The sequence below is a fragment of the Abramis brama genome, assembly GCF_963993115.1.
Source record: "Abramis brama genome assembly, chromosome: 22".
In the NCBI taxonomy this organism is placed as follows: domain Eukaryota; kingdom Metazoa; phylum Chordata; class Actinopteri; order Cypriniformes; family Leuciscidae; genus Abramis; species Abramis brama.
This window is the reverse complement of record NC_139984.1, coordinates 17,304,964-17,320,638: the sequence shown is the minus strand read 5'-3', so window position 1 is coordinate 17,320,638 and position 15,675 is coordinate 17,304,964. Positions and strand designations below refer to the sequence as shown.

At 36.4% G+C, this 15,675-nt stretch overlaps 1 protein-coding gene across 2 annotated transcripts in view; it reads right to left on the bottom strand.

The window, feature by feature from the left end:
- The window catches only part of pax7b (paired box 7b), a 54,832-nt gene extending 42,194 nt beyond the window's left edge, over window positions 1-12,638 (bottom strand). Inside the window, exons 1-4 of one of the 2 annotated variants that reach the window (XM_084098487.1) lie at window positions 12,190-12,638; window positions 10,980-11,215; window positions 10,566-10,710; window positions 10,192-10,320 (exon numbers count right to left, since the gene is read on the bottom strand). In XM_084098487.1, the coding sequence (XP_083954613.1) occupies window positions 10,192-10,320; window positions 10,566-10,710; window positions 10,980-11,215; window positions 12,190-12,274 (595 nt within the window). In that variant the 5' untranslated portion in view covers window positions 12,275-12,638. The remainder of the gene's footprint in view (window positions 1-10,191; window positions 10,321-10,565; window positions 10,711-10,979; window positions 11,216-12,189) is intronic. The other variant, XM_084098486.1, reaches the window with a different exon arrangement.
- Window positions 12,639-15,675: the final 3,037 nt, after the last annotated feature.

Here is a 15,675-nt window from a genome sequence, read left to right as displayed (position 1 = left end):
AAGTTCAAAAAAATATATATATATTGGAAAATTTCATTTTTGTCCGTACAATAAAAGTTAATGTGGTACAATGTCATTTTGGGCTCATTTTCTTTCATTGCAGAAGAAAAAAGAAAGTCAGAATGACATGACAGTGAATAAATAAATTTTCTGTTCCCCAGTCATAAATATTAGAACCAGCTCTGACACAAAATGCCATTGTTAATATCCACTGGCCTCAGATAAAAGTTTCCTTGCATTACTGCAATAAAGTAAATTTGCAGAAAACTTTATGCTTCTCCATGTGAGGCCTTCCCTGTAAATACTTACAGTAAAACTGCAGCTGAACTTAATTCCATCCTCACAAAGATGTGTGTGTTATCATGGCTTTATGTCTTAGCAAACTACCATTTATTAAATGCAAAGCCTTCATCCGCTTTTCCCACAGCGGTGGCGTGTGTCTCTTCTTGAGATAAAACAGTTGCATAAACAAAAAAATGCTGAATGTCAATTTTACCACTGACTTAGCTTATGGGAAATAAATCTTAATATATCAATGTGAGCTTTAAGTGGACAGCCTAGGGCTTAAATACAAATGCCAAAAGTGAAAATAAATAATAATAAAAAGGCATAATCATATTTCCTAAAGAAAAGCAAATAAATAGTCAGAGATGAAGAAAAAGTGATTTGAAATGCATCTATATAGTGCATCTTAAAGAAGAGGTAAGCTTTTCTTTGAGCGGTCTGTCAAAACACAGACCCTATAACATAAATGAGGGGCTCTGATGTCTTTACGTGCTAAATACAATTCAATGGGGGGCCATAATAACTCAACGCTGCACCCAGAACAGTTTTGAAATGACAAATCTCATATCAAGAGATGCAAAAAACTGTGAGCAGTACTTGCTTTTGTATACTGCAGGGTGAGAGAAAAAAGTCCATGTGGAAAGAGTAGCCTGAAGAAAAACTGACAATGGCTGCATAAATAAGCCCATTAGTTAAAAATGTACGACAAGTGCCTTGTTTGAAGCCAGCATGGGGAGAGGGGAGCGGGCTAGACTCCCTCACAGCTGCCCGGCCCCTCTGCTGCTCTCACACTGCCCAGCACATTCACCATTTAAGTTGGTGGAAAAATCTGAGCAAATTTCTGATTTGCAACACTCTAGGAACATGTTTATTGTCTTTGTGTGAGTGCAAAACACACATATAAATAAAGCTAATGAAGAATCTCGGGGTGAAGCCGCTAAAGAGCATAAAATGAGAAATTTTATGGCCATAAGTAGCGTGGGCTGACGCTGATTTTTAAGCCATTGGACCATGTGGTTCGGCTCTAATCACAGGACTGATGCAGCGCAATTGCCCTCCTCACTTAATTACTGTTACCTATAAAATGGGCCATGCTTCTTTAACTGGACAGATTTCTAAGGGTTTTTTTTTTTTGTTACCAGAACATATTATTATGGAAGTGCCAACAGTTATTTGTAATCATGGTCTTCCACCATGAGAATTTTAGAGTTAAAAGATCTTTTAAAGGGCTTTACATAACACCGTTTTCAACTAAAAACAGAAAACTTTTCATCTGTTTTGGCCGTTCATTTACAAAACAGCGTCATTTTGGGGGCCTGAAAACGCAAACTTTTGAAAACGGGGTTCAAAGTGCACGTTTTTGAAAATTATTCAGTTATCGTTTCCGTGTAAACTACAAAAACATGAATTTTTCAAAACGGTGAAGCAATGCGCATGCATATTACGTGTTCAGTATATAGGCGCATAGTGTTTCTTTACAAAGTGGCATCACCACCTACTGGCCTAGCATGCATAATACAGCGTTTTTAGTCGTTTTCGCGGATCTGTGTTAACGAGGATCGTTTTGACAACGTTGTCGTCTGCGCGCGAAAAACGCGAAGGAAAACCTTTTTCGTTTTAAGTGCATCGCTATCATGTAAATGTAACCTTATATTACTGTACTGACTTTTTATATTGTGCCAGACTGAGTAACATGATGTGAACAATCATAGTTAAGATCAAGTGACTAAATTATTGCTCAAGACTAAAAGAACAATCAAATCAACAGTTTTATATTATTATAGTGCATATACTGTTATATTTTCACAATAGATGTCATTTCATCCCAGAGAGATTCATCAACTTGTTAGCAGATACAGCTATTAAATTATATACTGATGCAAACAAAGTGCTGCAATGAAGGAATTAAATACATTTTCAGTATCAATCCCTTACAAACATAGCATCTTATCCATTACAATTACACAAAACAACTGTAATGAGGAAAACACATAAATCACTTGTTTGTACACATCGCTCTGTTTCTGAAAGACTTGTTTTTGGAGTTGGCAATGTGAAAGCCATTCTCGAAGTATTCTAATTTTTTAGCCAAAACTAAATTGCTTTGATTCATTTCTAAACAGAGTCAACATTGTGGACCGGAGGAGAATGCAATTATACTTCTCGTGCCAGACAGAAAGCAATGCATGCTTCCTCGGCTTTCACTGGCCTCTTTATGGGTCCTCAAAAAATAACTCAATATAGACATTTGTGTAAAGGGACAAGTAAACAAGGCTGCTTGAAAACAACACAGAGAAGACAATGAACAAATGAATGCTATAGTATAAAACAAAGAAGTTACAGAAAGAAAAAAAGTTTCTGGCCCAAACTGCCTCGACCTGATAAACTCACAGCTGAAATGCACATCACAATAAACTCAAAATAAAGACAAACACTGCCAATAATCTAAACCATTAAATAAATAAACGATGTGTCTCGTGCTCTTTTAATTGCAAACAAGCATTTGAAAATAAAGCAATAAAATCTATTAAATTATTTGGTAAAATGTAGATTCCTAATTCATTCAAACAGTGCTATTTAACCAGATATGGCATTAAAGTTGAAAAATTAAACACACCGCGTGTCTACATTTTGAAACCTTAAACCTTTACATGGAAGCCCTATAAATCCCATTGCCTGCATTAAGACAAAATTCAAATCCTACAAACAGGCAATTTCAAGTCATTCACTTGGAAAATGCTCTGTTTAAAATGTCAAAAGGAGGGTGACTCTTTTCTTGTGCTCTTAGATTACCATATTTCTCTCAGGCTTGTGACACCTGCAGCCCACTGAGGGCGTGCAGAACATAGGACTTTACTTCAAACAGCCCAAAGGGCTGTGGGTTTGGGCATTGACTGGGACTGAGCTCGTCCAGCTTGGACCCCTCCTACCGCAGATGTACATTAATGCAGGAGAAATACAAATCTGGGCAGCAGAAAGAAAGGCAGTTCCTTTTAACATGCTGTTGTCTAGCTTGATCGTGTCAGTTTGAGGGAGCCCATTCAAAGGTATTCATGCATCTGCTTTTGAGGAACAATGGCAGCTAGTTTATAAACTGTCTCTTTTGGCTGCCTAAAGGCTTTAGACACCATTGTTTTGCTCCTCTTAATAAACTTTTGGAGGAGTTCATCAACTTGCCTGAATAGCCTACGCAGAGAGGCCAAAGACACAAAATAACAGACGGTTGGCTTTCCCCTTTTCTTTCTCCCTTTTGAAGTGACTGTCTTTAAATCAGGAAAGAGGGCTGTCAGACACCAGAATAATTTTTGGTCAAACAAAAAAGCAAACCGCAGAAGGAACAAAAGTTAATTCACAGAAGAATGGAGGACTTGACTTTTTTAATGAAACTGATAGAGGTGCACCTTGAAACATGGTTTAAACTCTCTAACATCACATGGTCGATTTGTTCCTCCATTAATTAATGAGCTAAATGATAATTAATGGCCTCCATTATGCAAATCTTGATGGGATTTTAGTCAGAGCAGCTTGAATTCAAGTAGGCTACTTTATTTAGAACTTTTTGTCTTATAGGTCAAGTAAAAACGTTTACTACAAATTAGTCTAAACTTCAGGCCAGAAAAACAACAACACTGAAATAGACAAAAATGTTCGCTTTTTAATTTTTGCTCATTTAAATTGTATTTATAAAATAACAGAGCCATACTTTTTATCTTTTTTTTTTCTTTTTTTTTTCATTAAAAATAAATAAATACACATTATGGCCAATAGGCTATTTCGACTTCCATTTTCAAACAGAGCCAATCCCGTTATTTTTGTCTATTCAATGACCCTACATTAATAGTGTTTATTTAGCGCATTTGTACACGGACACCTGCAGTGGATAAAAAATGTCGGAGCAAATTCTCATTTGCCCGAAACACATAGGCTACGTGGACCTATACGTTTCAACATTTGTCCTCAAAAAGTTATAGATCTATCGACAAATGGTTACTTTTCCTTTGGTCTGTTTATGAGTGCCCTGAATCACGTTTGGCACTCCTTCTTTGTGGAAGGATTCCCTTTTGTTAGATGATCAGTCTCCCATTGGGTCTCCAGACAGGATTCTTGGCATTTGTCGGCAAAAATGAAAGAAGGATTAAGGAATGGCTACTGAACACTCCATGGTAAAGGAGTGGGCAGCAATTCCCCCGATTCAACCCCCCCTCTTCCACTTTGGTAACTCCTCTTTTCGTATATTTGTATTCCCAAAGAGGCCATTAAAGCTGGTTTGAAAGCGATACGAACAATAAGATCAAAATCAACAAGTCGAGACGTATGTTGAACGTTTGCAAGTCTTTGCTTGTTTCCTTAATTTGAACACCCATAAGAGGCAATTAAAGCATACATATATTAATTGCCTTTTTTGCCAATAATTCCGTCTGATTTTTACGCATATCCGATATTGTTGAAATGCGTTTATTTTACAATTTAGGCGTGTTATTTTTACTCGCGGCTACTCAATATATTCCTAATATTTTGCAGCTACAGCCTGCTATAAAATATGATGTATAAAATATTATATAAAATATTATGTCATGCTGCATTCACGTAGTTTCAGAAATAAAGTAACAATTGGCTTAATTACATAGCCTAGTTCTCAACCGATCCGCGTTGTTGATTTCGAAATGGTATTTAAATGTCTTTTGGACTAATGAATGAAACATCTAGGTTTTTATATGGGGTCACCAAGAGTCCCGTGCTCTTCCACTTATACAGGGCACCGTATACAGCGCAAAAGCGATGGCGAGTCCAGGGCATCAAAAACACTTTTGTGACATTACATAGGAAGCCCGGAGGCCAATACATTTATTAGTGTCAGCAGGAGTTTTCCCTAGTCGTTTGTTCGTTTTGTTCTTCTGCTCTAACAGGATGCCAGCCCCCTCAACTCTATATAGCACAGTGCAAATCTCTGACTTCTAATTGTATGATTGCCCAAAACATCCTATAGGTTGCAGGTATGTCAGGACTTCCTAATTGAAAACTTATTGGCTTCATTTTTATTAGTTTTGATTGTTATTGAGTGGAAAAGGATTGTGCGCTTACTTTTTATGAGAAGGGGGAAAAATCGCAATGTGTGGACAGTGGACATATGAATTTCACTAAGTAGCCTATGCCGAAATGTAAGATTGTCCCTTTCACAAAATAATAATAATAAAGAGAAAAAACAGCTGATATCCAAAAGCCATTCGCCTATGTGCACTGAGATAGTCCTTGTCCCACATGGCAAGAAATATTTTAATTAATAGACAGGCCGTCTTGAAAGCAGCACTGGCAGTCTGTAATATGATGAACTCCCATTGTCGTGGTGTCACCACCAATGTTTCCGATAAGAAAAAGCACCCAAGGATCAAAGACTATAAGCCTCTCAATTTCCTCCAGACGCCTCGACTTTTCTGCACCTACTTTCTATTTTTTTTCTTCCTCTCTCCCTTAAACATCTGAAACACACAAAATCCTCTTCATTGCATCTAGTATAGGATCCGCCCCAGGTTAACAGGTCAGCAAAGCTGTTGAAAATAATTGCATATTAATATTCTGTTCAAGGGGACTTACGCAATCTTTTGACATTTTCTAAATGATTAACGTCAAATTTATATTCTTAAAAACTGGCTATGATATGACGCTATTCAGACACTTTGACTCGAATATTTTCGACTATTTTTGCCGTACACAATATTTAGAAATATTTATTAAACAATCCACATACAACATGCTATTTAATCAATGATAGACGGAAATAATCTATCAAAACGATCCCAAAACAAATTCAAGGAGAGAGGTGTAAGAGATGATTTTTAAAAGCTGTCAAAAGATGTGAGGAAAACAGAAACTGTATTCGACATTTTCCGACATTCGATTCGTTCCACGAATTAAAGACCTGGATTTGGTGCAGGCATAGTTTTTGTAGAACTTCATCCTGGGTGTACGTTTGGAAAAAAAATTCCTCAGCAAAGTGCAGGACTGAAGTTAACTAGCATGTAATTCAGTTACACTGCAAATGTTTCACGAGGCAATGCCGTTGACACTAAACAGGCGCTCTGGTGTCATGATCTCTGGATTAGCATATTTCACAGCATAGTCTCATCATTAGACGATGATCTTGCAAAGAGATTGCTTATACAAACGCCAGACTTGTTCTATTATTCGGCAGAATTCTTACTGTCTCTCATTACTGTCCAACAACAGTTTTATCATATTAGGCATATATGTGCATTTTAATAACATCTGCTAAGCATTCGAATAGCAGGAAACGCTTATAGCAGTGTCCACGTTACAACATAGCCTACCTACATTTTACTTTGATAAATTATGTCTAACAGTGAAAAGAAAAATATATAATTACCAGAAGCTACACATAATATTTGCACATGAACTTATTCTAACGTATTTTGTATTGAACTATAATTCTGTGAATACATATTTATTTGAATACTGTATTGTATAATAATAATAATAATAATATAAATATGAATAGTTATTTATTATTATTATTATTATTATTATTATTATTACAAAACGCCCCCCATCTCAAACTTCCAATGAAATGTGTTGGGTATAGCAGTGTAGGGGAAAGGGGAGGTTAATCCGAGTTTAATACATTGATGCACAGCGCAGGACCGCGGCTGTGATGATTGTGTTATCTCTTCCCAACATTTGGGTCTCCCTCAATTTCAGCCCAGCCAAATAGCTGCGAGAAAGTGCAGATGGAGTGACTCTCGATGCCTGAGGAAAAAATATTAATAGCTAAATAACTTCCCCATACTTTCACTAAATCTCTCTCTCTTTCTCTCTCTCTCTCCCCCCATTCCAGATGGATTTGTTTGAAGTGGTCTCTCGACTCATCCCATGGTCTTCTTTCTTCAAACGAAGCTTATTTCAAAGTCTCAAGTATACAGTAACTTCGGTTTCTCTACAAATATCTGGGAACTACCCGCTTGCCAACACTTTGCATTCTTTCGATGTAATTGGTCTTTTGCAGCATTCTGGAAAGGAATGACGAATGCTAATTAAACATTCATCAATGCCGCCTTCATCTGCTATCGGAATTATCGTAAATAACCTACTAGTTTCCTAGTTAAAAAATTGGACATGAACGCCCTCTCAAGTCAAAATTTGAATGCGATGAGCTCGTAACCACGACTTCAGAAGTGGGAAGTAGGACATTTCCTAGCACGTGAAGACAAATAGGCCTATTCGCCACACAGCAAAAAAAAAAAAAAAAAAACTAAGTAAGAAATGCACGTAATTCACCGATTTGTTTAAACGATTTTTTTTTTTTTCGTTCTTGTGGGATTAGTCCCTAAACGCCAATTGGTTTAACCAACTGATGTCAAATGGGCAAATCAGTCAATCTCCATTAATTGGTCGACAAATTTTTCTGTGGGTCAAATGACATTTTATTGGTCGAGAAGGCTAAAGCACCACATGTGCGCCGCCTCTCATACTCAGATTCAAACACTGATTTAAGGGTTATGTGAATGTCAGAACGTAAAAAATAGGAGCACAACAACTGTGAAAATTCGTTAAATACAAAATGACAGGTATGCTTTGGGGGCAGCTCGTTTAAGAAGTTACTAAATAGACAGACTTATGTTTTAAACCAGCATGATTAGACCCATTTATAGACAAAGAGTGGAGTTTTGGCTTGGTTATGAAGCCAGGACTCACTTCTCTTTGTTCAATAATTTCACACCCATAGTAATACAAAACTGCCCAATTTGTCCACAAATAATCTGCTTGGGGTCTCATTCATTTGCCATGTATTCGTGCGTCAAATCAACTAAAATAGACAAAAAATACAATAAAACAAATATACGAACAAGTGTGAGAAAAAGGAAAAAAATCTCAAGAAATTGTGCCGAAGGCTAGCCAGTGAGGGCCGTTTAAAGATGAAAGCGAAGAGAAAGAAAAGGCTCAATTTAATCTGCTTTAAAACCTTTCAAAATAACGTTGTGCTTGGAACTCAGGCAGTGAGAGCTGATTGGGGATAAATAAGTTTCTTGCTATGCCTGTGAGCTATTACACCCATCTCCAACACAGCCGCTTGTTCAAAAGACACGTTTTCATTACGAACTCTAATAAGTCTTAACATTATTAAATGCCAGTTGGATGATCAAGTGAAACAAGCCCTGAGAAAAAAATCTTTTTAAGTCTTGAAAAATATTGCACTTTAGCCCCATCTCTCTTGTATGACACTGGATAAAGCTAAATGTGAAAAGACATTTCACAAAATGTAAGACAAATGTGGAGTAAATTTGGAGATGTAAATAAACATTAGGCTACTGATATTTAGGCTACACAAATTATTCATGAATCCTAGCAGAAATGCATGCATTCATAAGTTTCAAATAGGCCTATTCATATTCTCAACCCACAGCGTTTAAGGCAATGGCAAAAATTTCTAATCACGGATTGTCACTTCGCATATCCGTAATCCAATAGCTGTGGCTCCTGCTGGCCTCTGAATAAAGTCCACAGAGGTTGTGTGAGGGTTTTGAGTTTGCGCGCCACGCACACATACGCGTAAACACAAACTTGGGTTCTAAAACGATACAAATTTGAGATCAATCGAGCACACAGTCATGTTAAAGGCCATTTTAAATAGTGCAGAACGAATAAAAAAAATAAAAAAAGCCATTTGCCATATTTTAAAATTACAATAATAAAACATTATTATTCCATGTAAAAAAAAATAATAATATTGAATACGAATAAAACCGACGAATTTCCTATAGCCTATCAATAACCGATTAATGTTGCATTAATTTTAATGTTGAAATAACGTAATAGCGTAATGACGGGCCGAGCACCTCCTATCCAAACCACCTCTCTAAACGTCAGCTATATAAACACAATAGTGATTCCAAAAAGAGCAGTGGGCATTTCCAAACAAGAATAAAACATTTTGCACCCTCCAAATCTCATTCTATTCCAACAGACGATTCCATAATATTACAAAACTATCTACCAGCAGGGTGTATTGAATAATTCATCTCTCTATAGTCCTCCTCTTGGCCTTTTGTTAAAAGTTTTTCCCCCCTTTACGGGTTTTTGAATGTGAAAGGAAGGCTTCATTCCTTCTTTCGAAGCCTTGCTTTAGATTCCTCGCTCCAAAAGAACTTCAGTGAAGCAGAGATCTTTGGACTAAGGTTCATCTTCAAGTGTAAAAAAAAAAAGCGACTGTCTCAAAACGAAAATGTTTTTTAGCACTATTATTTTAAGCAAACAATACGACTTGTCTTTTTGTGGTTAATTATTCTACCGAGATAAAACAATGGACACGGCTATAGCCTATAGACAATAGCTCAAAAAATAAACTATTGTGTTATTTCATAATAGTGAAAAAAATAAAATAAAATCGAAACCACCTAAAAATTATTCATATTATTACAGTGTTGTTAGGGGAAATGCTCATTACTCTTTGCCAAGATGCAAGGTCTGTTAACGTGCGAATAAGCGTGCCGAATTATCGCGAGAACCAAGCGGGCAATGCTGAACTTATGGGCTGTAATTGATATTGATTGCCACATCGGTCATCTGTCAGTTACCGTTTCCTCGGCATCAAATCAAATGAGTCTGTCTGTTATACAAATAGATCAAGGCCTAAATACCATCCGTCAGAGCCAGTATAAATACACACTAAATCAAATTACTAAATGACAGTTGAACAAGCAGAGAAATCTCAAGCGATGGGAAAGACGCTGAGCACTGACACAAAAAGCACACACCGATTTATTGTGCAGATTTAACAGATGCCCAATAAACTCAAGCGCAAAGTTTATTTAAACAAGTAGTCAGGTGTTTTTCTCTTTTTTTTTTCTTCTTCTGCATATAGCCTACAATCAGAAGACAATTTAAATGATTTACCTTTCTCTCCCAGTATGCCGTCAATGCTGTGCTTGGTTTTTTTCTCCCCACTGTCATCTTTTTTGTCGCAATCGTCCTCATCGTCTTTTTTGCCGAAACGCGCACGTAGAACCCGGCTGATAGAACTTACTGATGGGATAATTAAAATAATAATAATTATTATAGTAGGGAAATAATAATAATAATAATAATAATAATAATAACGTCAACATTACCTATACTTGTAATTTATAATTAATATAAACTATTATAGCCTACAAATAATAATAAAAAATAATCTATTTTTATTTTCTGTTCAATTTGTTAAATTATGTACAAAATGATTGTGATAGAAATTACGCTGGAGGACATGGAAAAAAAAGGGGGTTGCTTACCAGATGAGGCCTCACCTGAGGGAACTGTACTTCTGTCACACACACCGTCCTTCAACAGTTTATCCCGAATCTCCCAACTAAACATGCCGGGATTTTCGCGCTTGTATTCTTCGATTCGTTTTTCCACGTCAGGTGTTGCCACCTGCTTTTGTGTTTGATAGAAAAGGAGAGGAGATACAAAGAGAATGGAAAAATAGAAAGTGTGGGTCAAGAGGAAAAAAAGAACAAATTTTAGAACAAATTGTATAGCCTATATTAACGTGCTCAGTGTAAATATCCTTTTCTTCCTTTTACTTTTGATATGCTATCATCTTTTCTCAAACGTAGGTTTTAAAATGAAATCATTCATAAGCTAGACAAATAAAATGCACAAAATACAAAATACCCAGCTAATAATAATAATAATAAACTTACTCTGGGTTTACTTCCTCCTATTGCTCCAGGACGGATCGAACCAGTTTCTTGATACCGGCAGAGGATTTTGGACACACAACCGTGGGAAACGCGAAGTTGTCTGGAGATCACGCAGGGACGGATGCCGTGGTGAGCCATTTCAACTATTTTATGACGGATATGATTTGGCAAAGGCCTGCCATTGATGAAAACTCCGCCAAGCTGATTCACTCGACCTTGACCCAGAGGAGTTGAAACTGCAGTAGAGAAATGGGAATTAAATCTAACTTTGGCTAGCTATCACTAAGAATCCAGACATACATTTTCCTTTTTTTTTTTTTTTTGTCAAAAGGCGTCAAATAATAGGCTGGTTATATATAATAAATAGGGTACTTGTATATTTGATAGGCTATACAAATATATCAAATAGCCTGCATGAGAAGCACTTTGTACTAATGGAATATTTTTTTTTAGTTGAAATTTGTCTTACAAAAACACAATAACAATTTGTTTGTTTTTTTACTCTTCTAATTAAAAAAAAAATGCAAATAAAAATAAATTGAATCAACTTAATGCTCTTGCTATACTTACATTTCGTGACAAGCTGTTTGAAATTCGCAGCTGTTTTAAATTGTAAATTGTGTTTTCTGTCAATTACTGAAAGAAAATCTACTAGAATTTTGCATTTAATGTAATTTCGCAGATTGCTCTTGAGTGGTCCTCTTGACCTGCTTCATTATTCGCATGTTGTTCAAATTATTAGTAGGCTATAATTCTTTGTGCATTCTGGATTCACTTGCGCCACTATAGATCACAACAAATACAGTGACGGGTATGGCTTAGTATTTTAAAGTTTTATTTGAACCACTTTAATACGATCTTTGCCAGCAAGAAAATGGCCCTGAGAAAAAATATATATTTTATTCTGATGCACTGAATCGCACGCTGATCATCAAAATGTAATAAAGCCACAAAAAGGGGGGGGAAAACTTTAAGAAGCGAAATCTCGGACATTTGCGTACAGCATCTCAATACATTCGATCATTTGGTACACTCGCAAGTGAAAATATAGGCCTAGGCTACACTTTAAAGTATTAAAAAAAAATAAAAAAAATAAACCATTTTGACTAGAATAGGCCTAAATCTGTAGCCTATCTTGCAGCCCTGATATTGTTTGCAACAATTAATTACAACAAAAGAAGGTATGCTACCCTACACCTGTCCAACCAACCTTCCAAGGGGAATCCAGTGCGGGGATAGTTCTGTCCCGGAGCCGGTCGCATCATTCGCGGTACTGTTCCCGGTAAAGATGACATTCTACTATTAACAAATGACGAGGCACAGTAAGGCTGATGATTAAACTGCAAAAGCAAGTCCAGACTTGTTGATGAATGTTTCCTTAATAACTAGAAATGCACTTAAGTCCTCTTTTCAAAAAAGGAAGAAAAAAAAAGATATCCAGCCAGACTATCGATGGGTTTGTGAAACCTCCAAAAAATCAAACAAAGATAAACACTGTCGTTTCGTGCGGAGGGGGTCATGAGCCAAATAACTACCGCAAGAACAAGATGCAGCGCGCGCCAGGGAGGGGGTACTCCAAACGCTCTCGAGTGAACAAAGGTTACTTAATTCTTTGCAGTGTTTTCTTAAAAGGTCTGATAGTTTTGGATGACAAAGTCTGCTTAGGGGTTGGGAGTAGTTGAAGTGGATAACTTTAGCGCGCGGTGTAGGAGGGGTGTCGCGCGCGCCGATAGGCTCTCGCAGTCTTCTTTTATTCATGTGGGCATGGAGGGGAACAAGCAAGTTTTTTTCGACCAATCACAAAAAGCACAGGGTAAGACAAACACGCACGAACACGCGGAGTGCCCAGCTTTTCATTTACTCCATCAGATTGCCTTTGAGCAGAAAACAATGCAAATATTTGATTGATCGCCTGCCATTTGTTGACAAGAGCTAAAAGTCATAAGCTAATAAAGCAGCACTTGTTAAGATAGGCCTAGGCATACTTTAAAAAATATATAGATAAGTGTGTTTTGTTCATTCATAGTGTCAGTATATTTACAGCCTACTTGGCCTTTCATTCAACACAAAACAATTGCAACACAAATAGGCTAAAAACTAATTTTCAAAATAGGCTCATGTTAGTTTACCCAGTCCCAGTCCGTCGAATCAAATAAATCTTGTGTCTGTGCTAATTGAATTGTTCTGTTTTACTGTAACATAAAACCTTTAATTAAAGTAGCCTACAGATAAGCTAATAATGTTCCCGGTAGGACTTGAACGTTCAAACCGGGAATTGCCTATAGCCTATAAGCACTGCAACATATGAGTCGTTTTTAATCGTTTTACATTAGACATCACGACTGATAGAAAACCCAAGAAAAAACTTATTATAGTTTAAAAACAATGAGCAGAAACTGAACACAACAACACTAAACGAAAAAGACAATTTACAAAAATAAGACAGGCCAATAATTCGTATTGCGGACAAGAAAAAAAATGATCGTGAACCTCTTTTAAATGGCATAATTTTCAACAAAATAGTCAGTCTTCCGATTAAACGATGAAAAAGAAAACAAAGCAATTGCATTTTTTAAACGTGCGGCTCATGAAGGCGATCGTCTTGTAATATTTTTCATAACTACATTATGATGCTTAACATTATTAATTTACAGTCAAATAGCAACAAACATTCCATTACATTTTATATAGGCCTATTGTTTATATAATTGCATAAATGTGTTAATGGTATCTTTGAAAGTTATATCAAGTGTCTCATGAAAGTTCTTAAGTCCTTGAATCAGATAGGCTAATGATTCATTATCATAAATTCTTCCATGTCTATGCACATACATTGACAGTTCAGCCTTCTTCTTCTTCTTCTTCTTCTTCAAATCAGGAAGAATAGCATTGAATTATAACGTTTAGTGTCCCTGTGATTAACCTCTGCCAATTAGCAGTGATTGCTTAGGCGTCCCTGTGTGTGCAGTAACATTAGAATTCAACATAAAGAATAAACATGCAGTAATGACTTGAGAACTTTGCGTTGATGTCAACAATGGTATCGTTCATTTGTGTGCATTGCTGGCTAATATATAGGCATAGTTCCACATGACTAAGCATGTCACATCCCAAGGGACCAGTAATGCCTTTGTGGTCTCTTAAACAGACATTGGAGTAAAGCAAGAACTCCTGATGCCAGGAGTTATCTTCACCATATCAGTCTATGAAGAGTCAGGAGATTAATCTAGTGTCTACTACTTTAATTGTGGCAGAGGTGTATAGAAGATATATAGCCTACTGTCTGGGATCATCATCACTTTTCATAGACACTTGCTTTAACGTGTCCCTTCATTTTTTACATCGCTTCTATGGCCTGCATGGCCCATGTCAACATGTTTTATGTTATTCAGTAAAATGTGGAAAAAAATAAATAAATTACAAATGCCATTAAAAAAAACAAACATTTGGTTTACCAACACAGTTATCAGTTTAGTGAACAACGTAGCTATGAATGGAATACAAACCTAGACTACAAAATAGATTGAAAATATTTTAATATAAATATGGTCTACAACAGATATACAACACTGTAAAATAATTATTTGATCAGTAAGTGATGACAACATATGTTTTTAAATTACTTTAATTCATCAACATAAGTTAAGAAATGTTCAACTTTTTTTTATAAGTTATACAAGATTCAACTCAACAGTTTAAGGTAATTTAAGCTGAAATTACTTAAACATCCACGTTGACTGTAGGCTACTTAAAAAATTAAGGCAGCATCTTTTTTACAGTAAGGAAACACCACTCGCTGAAAACTATATTTCCTCTAGACCCTTCTTTGACTTCTTTCTCCAATCATACCAGATCCACACGATAATGTACATACAAATATATGTAGTTTCACACGTGGCCATTGTTGGTCTAATGTGAAAACCATGCTGCACATTACGTCTTCGTCATCGAATGACATAAAGTTTAGGACTTGACTATAAATTATACACCACTAGATGGCGATAAAGGCCCAAATATAATTCCTCATGATTTTCTCAGTTTTTCACTTGGATTACATTCAACTTTAGTTTAAATGTCCCATGATGTTCAGCATACACAGTTAAGCAAAAAGTGCTGACTTCATAACATATACTGTATATGTTTCTTTAATCATAGTTAACCTTTAATTTTATAGTTAAATTCTTTAATCATAAATATATCTCACAAATTGTGTTGCCCTATATGTACAGTGAGAAGAAGAGCAAAGGAAGTGAAAGTGCAGCGCTGCTGCATATCTGAAGCATGAATGCGAGAGAAGGAGAGAGAGAGGCTGAGGGAAAGAGAGCAGGTGCACCAGAGCACACAAAGCCCAGCAGACTAAGGTTGAGTTCCATATGACACTTTTAGCATTGGGGCAGAATAGCATTCCAGCTGGAAGCATTTAAGAGTGTTAAATCACTAGCTTGGTAATGACATTTTGTCCCCATACATCACAGAAAGCGAGGGAAGGAATGTCTGTCTTTCTCACAGGCATTCCTACCCATTTCCACAGCACAGTAGCGTAGATGAATGTAGAGATACTTCAAAATAACTAGCAAAACAGATGAGGTCTGGTGCAGCTTTTCACACCCTTTATATTTTACTCAGCTGCAAATAACAAATCCAGTCTTTAGAGGTATACTATTAAACCATAATTGGCTAAAATATGCAGTACTGT